At 42.1% G+C, this 13291-nt stretch overlaps 1 protein-coding gene across 2 annotated transcripts in view; it reads right to left on the bottom strand.

Moving 5' to 3' along the window:
• Window positions 1-2443: 2443 nt before the first annotated feature.
• The window catches only part of LOC119399963 (Ig-like and fibronectin type-III domain-containing protein 1), a 228288-nt gene continuing 217440 nt past the window's right edge, over window positions 2444-13291 (bottom strand). For both annotated transcript variants that reach the window (XM_037666882.2, XM_049417019.1), the window contains 3 exons: window positions 12116-12245; window positions 9441-9634; window positions 2444-4873 (listed from right to left, as the gene is read on the bottom strand). In XM_037666882.2, coding sequence (XP_037522810.1) covers window positions 4745-4873; window positions 9441-9634; window positions 12116-12245 — 453 coding nt within the window. In that variant the 3' untranslated portion in view covers window positions 2444-4744. The remainder of the gene's footprint in view (window positions 4874-9440; window positions 9635-12115; window positions 12246-13291) is intronic.

Here is a 13291-nt window from a genome sequence, read left to right as displayed (position 1 = left end):
GTCAAGATGTTTCTCTCTATGTGCACGTCCAAGCCTTGTGAACCTCAGGCCGTAGTTGTGAAGGGCGAGTCAGTACGGAGCTAAAGTAGACGTCAGGGCTCTGATCTCGTGAGCCTCCAGACGACGCCTACAGTCACGTGGCTGGGCTGTCAAGATGTACGTTGCTGACCTCCATGTACTGTCTTGCCTTGTGAACATCGGGCCATTGTCGTGAAGGACGAGTCAGTACGGAGCCGAAATAGACGTGAGAGCTCCCGTCTCGCGAGCCTCCAGATGACGCCTGCAGTCACTTCAGTCCATGGGTGCACCTAGTGGTCTCAGTTCCAGCCGGAGTCGTGGTCCCAGGTTTCGGCACCATATGTAAAGAAATGAGACCGACGACATGGCTGCCTCGTCTTCTTCCCTTTAATGGAACACCCTAATCCCCATGATGATGATAAGTATGCCCCAGATGCAGCAGTCGTTTTCTTCTATTTTACACATGTATTACCTATCTCATACATAGGCGTGCGCACAGGGGGGGCAGGGGGCGCGGCCGCCCCCCCAATCACCTGAGAGGGGGGCGCAAAATCTGCCCCGTACATTGACCCTTCTAGTCACCTAAGAGGGGGGGGGGGGCGCAAAATCTGCCCCATACATTGACTTAGTAGGGTGGGGGGACGCTGCGATGAACCTTCGCCCCCCCTGATGGGGAACCCTGCGCACGCCTATGATCTCATAGACAAAAATGCTTGCGTGAAGCACAGGTGGGTAGTGCAGAGGCTTTTCTGAGCAGACATGCCCTTGATTGGTGAAGTGGAAGCTGGGAAGGCTGGTATTCTCACATGCTGTTTTATGCTAGGTATGTTAGGATAGACGTAAATTTAGGGAGAGGCTCACACACAGCTCTTCATGTCTGACTACTTGCGTCTATGCACATGGTCACTTCGGGGCATTGTACAACAATGCCTGTCAAAGCAAAGAGACTGCTGTTATATGGCACCACAGTAGCCATATAATTTTATTCCTTCCCATACGCAGGGCCTCGGTTCAGCATGTACACTCCTAAATGTTATCAAAGTTTGAATGCACGTGATCATGCGTCCAGTCAGTTTTGACTGGCACGGTGTGGCACCACTTTTCTTTTTTCTTTGGGGGGGGGGGGGGGGGGGGAGTGCGTGCATCTTGAAGTGACTAATATTATAATTAATGATGCTTGAATAAATTAGCATTCATTGTGTTGGAGCATTTACGGTTTAATACCATGATTATGAAACTGAGACCTACTTAGTAAAACATAAAAGTCACCACAAAAAATTTGGCTGTCAATGGTCCTTTATAGGACCTTTCTACAGGTACATAGGACACTTTCTACAGGTACATGTATTTAATAATTTCTCATTTTCAAGTCCTCTGTGCTTGCTGAAAGCCTTGTAAGGTTCATGTTTCTCAAGATTTTGCCATTCCTGACAAGCTCAATCTTGACAGTGTGTCAGCGTCGTGATGCATTTGTCTCGAATGACATCATATTGATGCGAAAGCATCAAATGGCTCATTAAGTGAAAAAGCCAGCATATGTAGCAGCGAAACAGCATCTAAATTCCCATTGGGTGCGACGCTGCATCACGTGCTTGTCTAGATAGAGCAGAGCAAGGGAAAGGGAACACTTGCTGCCGCCCTGGCACACTAGGTGCTTCGTGAAAGTCCATGCATTCTTTGTCCGCGCAAGTTCTCGCTTGTGTTCTAGCTACACCTCACTAATGCCAAGAGAATTAATGTGCAAAAAACAGTAAATTCGAAAAAGAAGTTGGTGGTAGCAAATTTCAAACCTGCGATCCCACGCTCCGAGGCTGAGTGTCTTTCCACTGGGCTGCACCACCACCCCTGAGAGAGCAGGCCTGCGCACTTTGCTTTATGATATCATGCTGATGCTACTAGGACCGGAATTTTGACATTGTCGCTTTTGTCACGCCAGGCTTGGCAATGTAAATTTCGGTCCAAGGAGCACAATGTGATAAAGCAGAGTTCTCAGGCCTACTATGTAGGAAATGTGGCATACATTTCGTATCTCTCTCTTTCTCACTCCCACTGAGCTTAGCTGCTGTGTGCACCTGCCGGCCTTGGTGGCCGCTGCTGGTTCCTCGGCCTTGTCGTGCAGGACATTGGTACTATATGGTATTGTATGATAAATTTTATTGAGTCCAAAGGGGTCGATCTGAAAGATCAGACCGATGCTGGCCACTCCCACATCGGGACAGAAAGGCAGAGTCTCTCTGCCGCTTCACGGTGGCATGCGGCAATTTCACTGCAGCCTTTTCTGTCTATGTGTGTGCCAATACAAAAACTACTTCACAAGACTTTTTCAGTTGAGAAGATGGCAGTGCATTCAAGCCATTTGCTTAACGAAATTCCTCGCTGTACTAGAAGTGGCTCTGAGGCACAGTACTAGAACAAAAAGTGCAAATCAAAGAAACAGAAGTCTCTTTATTTAAAAAAAACATCAGCATTATTTACAGCTTTGCATTTCAATATAAAATTATGTGTATGCACAGCATCAGTATAATCGCTGCTTTCTTTTTTCATGGGCATCACTTGTGTTTATGTACAGATTCCTCCACTTGCATGAAAAACTGAACAGCATGGCAAGCAATCCTGCATTTTGTACACACCTTTTCAGTGCAAGAGGGAAAATAGCATCTATACTTCTTTGAAAATAACATCTCTGAGCTTGACTGGAACAGGTCACTTTGTTGTGGACATTGCACAAACTGTCATGTGTTGCTACTGTTGGACTATACAATCGTACAAATCTGCTAGTGAATTCTTAAATTTTTTTTGTGGGTATACATTCACGATTGCAGCAAAATAATAATGTCAGTGTCACACATGTTCTTGAAAGTTAAAACGGTCTCTTTTGACCACATCTTTTTTTTTTTTTTTGTAATAGTGGGCAGCTAAACACGAGGTCTTCCTGTTAGTGGTCCATAATTTCATAATATGCCATCTGTTTTAGTAATTCTGGATGATATTGCAGTCCTACTGTAGTATAGGATGAAGGCAGATTTTAACATCCAACACGTCTCGCACCAAGATTCTATCGACAAAAATACAGTCATGTTAAAGCAGATATCAACATCAACATGATGGCTGCCTTTCACTGTTGGTTTGTAATTTTGATCTGTGCATGGTGTGGTGACACATTACATTTTGTTTCAACGTTTGCAACACAAATGGAATATAAGCTGCACTGGAATGTTCACCGCAATGGTAGTAACACAGATCCTCCAAAGACACCATTGCATATCACAATCACTGCTGTATTCTTCTCTAGAAAATCCTGTCTAATGCCATAAAAAGTGCGCAATAACTGAACATATGTAAAAGCTAAAATACACAACTAAAATCACTCAGCATGATATCACGGTCATGGTAGATGAAATCGCCTTGTCAGGCTTTTCTACATTTTTAATTAAACTACACCAGGCCATAACAAATTTGCACACAAAAGAAGCCACAAAATGCACTATAAGAAAAGCACAGCAACAAAGAAATGGAATGCCGTAACATACATGTCATAAACGCTTTCTTTGTTATCACATATTATTTATGTACAAAGCAGTGTGTGGTGACAGCCGTCTTCTGCTGGTGCCAGCACAAGAAGCAGCTGCAGTTGCTTAGATTTATTTTTTAAGTACTCTGACTTCTTGCTGCCTTCCTTTTCGGAGCTTGCATACATACACATAGGCTAAGCATAACACCAATCAGCTTATTAGCACTAACTGCATTGGTACTTCACAAAAGAGATATGCCACTTTTGTGCTTGTCATTTTAAACTGAACTGTAGAATCAGTGACAATGCTTCAAAGCCACAACTACACTTTCTCCCAAAATCTGCAATAAAACATTCCTGCAAACAACCTCATTTAGAAAGTCGGACTGTGTCAAGCAATGCAAAGTTCCAGGATGAAGAAACTAACAATGTGACAAATTCATTAAATCCCCACAGTGCTTGAGGAGACAGTACGTCCTGCTTTTGTTAGGTCTCCTCCCTGGAATTTCACAGTAAATACTATAGCTTTTGATCAAAGCCAGTTATATTATCTATGTCAAAGCGAGCTCTGCAACGTTATGTGCAGTCAGAGGATTCTACATGAGAAATAAGGCATGTAGCACATGAATTCATCTGGCGTAACAAGGCACATGTGGCAAGGGGATGGCATATGCCCTAACAGCACGAAGTTCTGTAAGACGCAAGGCAAATGCCTACAGCATGCTGATTGGATGCACAACATGCACCATTCCAGAAAGCAAAAGGCATCCCATTTCACAAAAACTTTAAGAACAACTTAATTTTCAGGGCAACAATCTTGATGCAAGGCTGAGCCATCATGGACCATCAGAGAACCAAAACAGAGGTCTCATGCAAGGTTGTTCATTAAGGCATTAAGCACACATGGCAGGTATTTGCCAAGACGCTGAAGAAGTGTCATTGCAGCAACCTTCTTTCCTCTCACTGTCGCACAAGAACATTGGCCTCATTACATTTGGCGAGGCACACACAACATGGCAGATTCTTTGAGAACACCACGGTTTCGGGGTCACTAGGCAATATACTGTCCTGTTGTCCTTGTTCCACTATAAGACACGGGCTTTGAAGCTCTCATGACGATTTATCCAGCCGTTGTAGCATCAGGGCAATATGTAGAGCTCCCTCACAGGGAGAGAAGGAGGCCTGAATACAGGATGTACAATCTGTCCCAGATGATCACGAGGAAAGTCTGACTGCCCGGATGTCTTCATAGCAGTTCTCAACAGCCCGTGGGCGGCCATTTCGGTGACCACCATTTTCAACAGTCGTTTCACCAGGTTTGGCTGTGCCCTCTCCCGATGTGTTCTGTAAAGAGCAAATAGACGCATGTAAGCACCCAGGCTTATAACCCATCGATAACCTTGCAACACTGAGACTGCTTGCACAAAAATGTTGCCACCATAGTTTGGTTCACAACTGGAGGTCTACTCAAAAACTCTATTCAGGCCATAAGCACGTCTTATTATTACCGCACTTTAGTAGGGTGGAATTGTGAAAACAGGACCCTGAGACACTTGATATGCTATAGTTGTCCTTGCTGGTAATACGGTGCTGCTGCTAGATACCTTAGGATGAGGTTCTGCAACTCTTTCTGAACATAGAGTAAATAAACATGCCATTCTAGACAATGAAGGAAAGAAGTGTTAATTTCAAGGGCTCGTTTTTCTTTGTTATACACAATATTAATGAGAACTAACAGACAATAATGCCAAGGAAAGTATAGGGGATGTTTTTTTTTTTTTTTTTTTTTTTTTTTTTTTTTTTTTTTTTTTTTTTTTTTTTTTATTTTTTTTAGTAATAAATGTAAGGTAATTGTGAAGAAAGAAAAGTGGACGAAAAGATAGCTTGCCGCGGGCAGGGACCGAACCTGCGACCTTCGAATAACGCGTCCGATGCTCTACCAACTGAGCTACCGCGGCGGCCATCCCCCCGTCCACTTTATAGGGTATATGTGTGCATTTAAACGTGGGAGCGTCAGTCAGCGCCGCCAGTAGCCATGACGGCGAGTGTGGAACACTCGCCGACACGCAGAAAAAGAGTGTTCCACACTCGCCGTCATGGCTACTGGCGGCGCTGACTGACGCTCCCACGTTTAAATGCACACATATACCCTATAAAGTGGACGGGGGGATGGCCGCCGCGGTAGCTCAGTTGGTAGAGCATCGGACGCGTTATTCGAAGGTCGCAGGTTCGGTCCCTGCCCGCGGCAAGCTATCTTTTCGTCCACTTTTCTTTCTTCACAATTACCTTACATTTATTACTAAAAAAAAAAAAAAAAAAAAAAAAAAAAAAAAAAAAAAAAACATCCCCTATACTTTCCTTGGCATTATTGTCTGTTAGTTCTCATTAACATTCTAGACAATGTGTCATGAAAATTCGCACATCATATTTAGTTCAAAAGAGTGCCTTTTATTTCCTTCAACTTTCTATGTATAGTCTTATGCCTTTATACACGTGATAGCCATCAGCTAGATTTCTGTTGATGTCGCGACTGAGCAGTGCCTCTGGTACAAGCAAGAATGGACAAATATGACTGCTGACAAAGGTGTGGTGCTATCTGAGCGCGGAGAACAATGCTGAAATGCAGACATGTATGTTAAAACAGCGCATTCATTGGGGCGCTGGTTGGTACATCATCAGAAAAAATTAAGGCAGCTTCGTACTAGTGGTGCCAAACCTGAAGGAAGTGCAGAGCTTGGTGGCCCTCTTTGTTTCTCTTTATTTTAATGCGATAGCGTTAAAGAGCTCGTTCCGCAGAAATTCCGGTGTCGGCGTCGTTGGTTGTGAGCGAAAAATCATCATCTTGTTTAAATAAAATAAATAATAAAAAAAACCCTTAGGTTTGAATGAGAATTGAACCCAGGCCGTCTGCGTGGCAAGCAGGTGTTCTGCCACAGAGCCACTCCATTGCTTGGAACTGCACTGAAATTAACTTTAATGCTTCACAAACATACGCGTCCTGTGTACGGGTGTCACAGTACGAGATGTAATACCGCAGTAAAACTGTGTACAAGCGTATATTGCCATTGGGCATCACACCATGTGAACTGCATAACGAGTTGGTGGTTTAAAGCCGGCCACCCATTATGTACAAAAGGTACACACATTACTGCACGTATTCCCTTACGAACACGTAGTGGGTGCATTGCAACTTCGAAAAAGTATCACGCGCGTAATTGCTGCTGGTTTAAAGCATGCCACCCATTACAAAGGGCATACACATTAGTGCACGCATTCTCTTCCACACATGTAGTGGGTACACTGTTGTCATAAAAGTGCTGTTGAAGAGGGCGGAAACCTTTACCTTTACTATAGGTATGTCGAGTGTGTGTGTGAGACCGGCCAACTGAACATGATGACAAGCGAAACAGAGCACGATGAGGATGGGGCTGGATATCGCTATCGCATTAAACTCCAATTTGTTTCTCTTTCTTTCTTCCTCTGTTTCTTTCTTTTTCTCTCATGTCTGTTCTTTCTATGTATTCTTTGTCTGCGTTCATTTCTATTTCTTTCTTTCTCTCTCTATGTATTAGTTTCTCTTTTTTGCTCTTTCTGTTTTTTTTTTTCTCGTTCTTCCCTTTCTTTCATTCTCTCTATTTCTCGCTTCCTCTTTCTTTTTATCTTTCTCTCTATTTATTTTTCTTTATTCTGCCTCTTTATTTCTTTCTCTCTCTCTTTGATTCTCTTTCTGTTTTTCTTCCCTTTCTTTCTCTTTCTCTTCTATGCTATGCTTTACTCTCTCCCCTCCTCTTTTCCCTCCTCCTCACCCTAGCAAGGGGGTTTCCCACCCCCTTGCTATACTGTACTATACAAGGCTATGCTATGCTCTGCTAGCGTGCCTAAATAGCTGAGTGGTTACGATGCTAGCCTTCGGATTGTGGGTACGTGGGTTCAAATCCCGGCTCACCAAGAAATTTTTTTTGCCAGGAATTTCTGTTTTTCTCTTTCATTCTATCTCTCTCTTTTTTTTCTCTCTCTCTCTGTACTCATTTTCTCGCCCATCAGAGTTATTGCATCCCACGCCGGACAAATCGGCGCACATGTTCTCGGAGCAAAGCAGAAGATGAAGAAGAGGACAAAGAGAGCGTGTGCCGGTTCATGATGATGATAGTCTTCTGTTAGCTCTGCACAGACTAACGGTCACCTTAAATAGCTCCAATGTTAAAATGTAAAACAGCACGACACGAGACAAGCACGTCGTGTGTCGCGCTGTCCAGGGCTCTGTCGTTTGCGCCAATTACTCGTCCTATGCCGTGCTGCTTTATATGTATTTTTCTTATGCCAATATGTACGATGGCCCACGAGATATGGTTGCATGTGCATAGAATTGCACCACAACCTCAAGGTCATAGAAATACAAACATCATCATGATTATGGGCGCAGTATGGTGAGCACTGTTCCCTATGGGAAAGGCAGGAAATCCATTTAATAGCAGGACCATGTGCTTGGGCAGCACTTGATGACCTTAAAGTGTCTGTCATAAGGCAGTTGTAGCGGTGGTCAGACTGCATTGTGTCAGCATCACACTGCACGAAGACGTGCGTGCGACTGTGGAGAGCACAACTGATGAAGGATTGTTATAAATGTGCGACAGCTCATCATTGTGCCATATGAAGCTTGGACAAGTTGGCACAGCCTTTTTTATGACAGACAGTGCAAGAACTTGCAGCAGGCTTACCATATATAACATTGCAGTGCCACTTCACTGACAAGCAAAGCCAATTTGTACGTGTAATTTACATTTCATTATAGTATTGACACAAGTACTTGTTTTTTGCGGTGACTGGGTTTCACTGGTTAAACCTCTTGGACATGTTATCACTTGGTGCAAGCCGTGCCTGAATGTACTGGACCTTTCTCGAACGTTGTCAAGAATTCTAATTAGATTGGGTGTGGAATGCGAAAACCTGCATACATTCTGGAACTTATGCGAGAACCAGTGATAACACTGGAGTGTATGATGCATGTATAAAAACCAACACATTTCACCCAAGAGGCCGATTATCAACAACTGACGACTGTGCTCGCTGCTGTCGTTGTACTGTGAGTGTTACTTCATTTGCTTGGTACAGGTTCACCAAAGAGTTCAATGTTTACCAGTTTGACTGCTGCATTCTTCGTCATCACAACCATGTGACAATACATGTAGTATTAACTTTTCATGTGCTAGCTGTTTAGAGAATTGTCAGAGTAACTTGGAAAGTGCTTTGTACAAACATGCTTTGTCTTACAAGATACCTGAGGCTAGCTGTAAATCAAAGCCCAGCTGCAAATTTGACTCACCTGCTACAGGGTGTATTCTTTATCTATTTTCAGTAAAACATAAGAAAAAAAGCTGCTTTATGTGTGTGTGTATGATCTTGATTATGCAACTTCCCAATGTTACACCACACTACTCTGTATATTGACTCACTAGCTCTGTATCAAGGTCTCGGATGGCATGTGAATACAATACACTCCCATGGTGATACCCACGTTCTACTCACTGTCAAAAAGCAGTTGCACTTCTATGACATGAATACTCCATCTTGCAACATCAATGTTACCACCAGAGTGTTATATAGTCATTGCCTTACTGCTGCACCACTATATATATATATATAATGAGCAAGAAAATGTCAAAAGTGTGGAAAATTTCCACCGGGCTCAAGTATCTAATATTGTTTTAGCCAAGTGGAGTCCTCATTTCACAGTCAAATTCAACACATATAAGGCAGAGGCTTTACCACACTACTGAATAAAACTACTTACACTCAAATGATAAAGTCGGTGTACAGCCACATGAGCATGAATTTCTCTCACTAGACTAGACCGTTTCACCACATTTCACCACATGAAACATGCACATGCATGCCGAGATGCAATGCCTACCTGGAGCACAACACCATCCTTGAGGTAGGTGGGATTCTCGAACGACACACCAGGAGGCCTTGTCTTGGCCTTCCAGCGTTTCCAGTAGAAAATGCCCAGCACAGCAGCAATCACAAGCACTAGAGCTGTCATCACCAGTATAATAGCTATCTTTCCACCCAGGCTCAGACCCTGTCCAGATAGAGCTGCAGAGCCTGCAAAATATTGCGGAAGTTTTGTGTCCAATGTCCTGCAACAAGCTCTACAAAGTTGAATTTTTAATGAAGCAGACATCCACATTTGCATATAGCTAAAAGTCAATAGAATGAAAACAAATATAACAAATTTTTGGATATGACAACGTAAAGCGTTCGCAAATTCTTTTTACTGACACTGGTATGTATGCTTATAACAAATATAGGAAATAAAGGTAGTTTGATAGCGGATGCTACTTCATTATAATGAGGTTTGGTTGTATTCCTATTGTACTAGACATGGCCACCTTGGATATTCACAACACTGAAAAATAACATTTAAATTGGAGTTATCTCTGTTTTTATAGTGCTCTAATATCCAAATGATACACTTCCATGCCCTCCGAGGAAAGGAAAAAAAAACTAAAAGAGAAAACAGCAGTAAAGATGCATTTATGCAAATAAGTTTTTGGTTCACAGCAAAGTTCAAGCAAATAGTAATGAGTCTTCAATAATTTCAAATCAAATAGTGGAATTTGCACCAAACCTTGATGTATGTGGCACATGTTGACAAATATAAGGAAAGTTGCTTCTTACCTTGACAGCAAAAAAAAAGTTTTATCTATGAATTAATCAGTTCATTTTCAGTTTTATGTTATGCAGGTATTTTTATGCAAAAGTGCAAGTTCAGCATTGCTAACAACTTTAGCAGCACAGAAATTTTGTTGCAGGTTCTTGATCACTCTTGTGAATCAGCTTATACTTTAAATATTGTGGTATGGTTATTGTGCCCGCAGTTAAAGAGATGTTTCACATTCACGTGATTAACAGCATTACAATGTTGTTAAGTTCAGCCATAACTGTGTGATGCAATCAATTAAAGCTGTTGTGCTATGCTTTTTGTCTCCACATGAACTAAATCCATTCCTTTCAGTAAGTTAGTGAGAGAGACTTGGTGGGTCCAATCACTGATGAGTGGCAATGGCAAACATCCTATGACAATCTGCTGTCCATTGCCACACCTAGCTATCTCGGCTGTTAGGCCTAACCAGTGCTGACACACTTCGTGTCTGCAACCTGTCAATGCAAATTTATTTGCAGTGGCTGTGTAGATCTCGGGGAAGCCAAAGTACGACTTCACCAGCCAAAGCAAGAGTGTGAGGCACAATCTAGCTCAGTGGCACTACCCAGCCGGTTGTCGTTTTTAATCATACCGTGCACGTCTATGCCTGAAAAATCGAGCCAGACACAGGGTCTAAAAAGTAGTGCCTATGTGCAGTTAGTTAATTTATAAAACAAGGTACGCAGATTTTTTTTTCTTGCGTCCTGTAGCAGTTGGTGCAGGTTATACGCGATAAAATACAATACATTTTAAAATTTACCATAGTTTGCGCGTATAGTTCGCTTTAAAACATTACAAGAATTAAAACTGGGTAAAACTTTCCCACTGAGGTGTGGCTTCACGGCAGAGCGAATTTTGCCTGGAAGGGTGGTTTCGCGGCAGCAAGAGCCGCGCTGCCGTGAAACCACCTTCTCAGGCAGGTTGTACGCGAGAAAAAGCGCATATTTGTTTGCTTCGAATACTACAATTCGCGGCGAAATGAAAACGAATATCAAAATATACGATTGAATACAGAAGAACATCGAACATATTTGCTCAAGCCTAGAATTTATAAGTGAAGAACAAAACAGCAAGGTGCACAGGCAAGTGGAAGGCCGTTCTGATCAATGTTATCCTGCCTTCTGACACTTGCTTTTGGGGATGTTCAAAGGGATAAATCGCGGTAATGTTCGCCATTTGTGCATGTCTGCCATGATAATGCATGTTAAATATACTACTCTACCGTTGCTTGACCTTCACAGAAAGTCAGTCCCTGCTCAACATACTATAACTTATCCACTATATTGCAATTTGGTATTCTGAATGTGTATGGTAAGCAACAAAAAAGAAAGTAAAGTAAAGAGAAAGGGGGAGTCTTTGCATGTGAAGTACGTAGTTACAGATGCAAGCACATTTACTTTTTCAGTAACAATAAAGAAAAGTTGGTATAATAATGCAGGCTTTCTCAGTGTCCACAATAAGCTTTTATGGTGCCTTACTCATGAAATTTTACTCCATCTTCGTATACACAGTCTTTAATGCATTTAAAGTACTGTTAGATTCTGTTCTAATGTACTAATGAGCATCGTCCGGCACACCTTTGCAGTTATAAAACTCTATGCTATGTGTATATGGGCAGCTTCATGTATGCTCTACCATTCTGTACTTCAAGCCATATGTTCATAATACCAAGCATGTCTTAATGTCTTGATATAAATATCATCAGCAAGACCCCATCATGTGCTTAAACTTGGTAACAAGAGTGACATCAGAGGTAATCGGGACATGCCAATGTTTACTGCAGCTTTCAGCAAATTAAAAATGAAATGAGCCCTGTAGAGCTGAAAGCGCACAATGCCGCTGTCACAATTTTTCACATGCACAAAATATGACCCACTTACCCGGTGGATGAATGACAATTGGAAGAGTGCTGGCACTCATGCCATAATGGTTGCCAGCTTTGACGAGGAATTCATAGATCAAACCCTTTTCCATGTCCCGGAACTGGAATGGTGGCTTTAGTGTTTCATTCTGAAAAAAATAAGTAAATAAAGTTGCTACACTTTAGGAAACCATCTGACAACTTCACCCAAAAACATTTTATTTCAGTGCAGACACACAAGGGCTATCTCTGTAGCTGATGTCTCAAATATTCACATTCAGGACTAAGAAATTTTAAATCTTGTGACCTTCACAGCTGCAATGACTGTTTTTTCTAGCAAAAACCACGGACATATAGTCAAGACGAATACCCACGCAAAGTTTTTTGCTGAAGCCAGTTAAAAATAAAACTGTTTTGGGATGGACCAGTATAATGTCACATCAATCAAGCTTGCAGTCAAGCAGACCTCTCGCTATAAAACCAACAAACTTGATCTTAGATCAGGTGGACAAAGCTGACATTTGACTGGAACAGTCTAGCTAGCACTTCGCCACATAATAGCTTAAGCTGGCACTAAGTGACTTGCTACTGGTTCATTGTTGCAGATATACCCTGAATGTACAATTGTGTAATTGTTCCTGAATTATTTTTAGATGCACAGAGCACTCAATATGACTGCCCAAAACTGAGTATGGTTGTGCATGTAAACCGTCTGATGAAGCTCGCCAAGTTCATTGTGCTTTTTGTGCCCTTGCACACTGCAGTGCCACAGTCTCTCCTTGATCATATGAAAAGTAGCAGTTCACGGACAAAATCAGTTTTCAAGCTTTAACTGTGTTTAAACTGTTACCAGGCTAGGGTATCAAATACACATGCTTGTGTTGTTTTGACCAATTCTTGCGCAATAGTTTGCACAGACAACTTTTCTGAACATGCACACACTATTACTAAAAACCAGAATATAAGTCTAATTCTTTTTTTCAAAAAAAAAAGAAAAAACGCTATAAAAAATTGACCCCGGTCTTATACACCGGTCATTGACAAAAAAGCTTTGGAAGCCTGGCCACCATGGGCCACTGAAGTCGACCGGCTCCATCGCCATCGCAATCATCGGCGTCGCTTTCATAGAGTTAACACAGACTCGTGCTACAACTTTTGCACTGAAGATTTTTCGCTAGAGTTACTATTTAAAAGT

This window comes from Rhipicephalus sanguineus, chromosome 1 (assembly GCF_013339695.2).
Source record: "Rhipicephalus sanguineus isolate Rsan-2018 chromosome 1, BIME_Rsan_1.4, whole genome shotgun sequence".
Classification (NCBI taxonomy): Eukaryota; Metazoa; Arthropoda; class Arachnida; order Ixodida; family Ixodidae; genus Rhipicephalus; species Rhipicephalus sanguineus.
The sequence above is the reverse complement of the archived record's forward strand: the minus strand, read 5'-3'. Positions and strand labels throughout refer to the sequence as shown.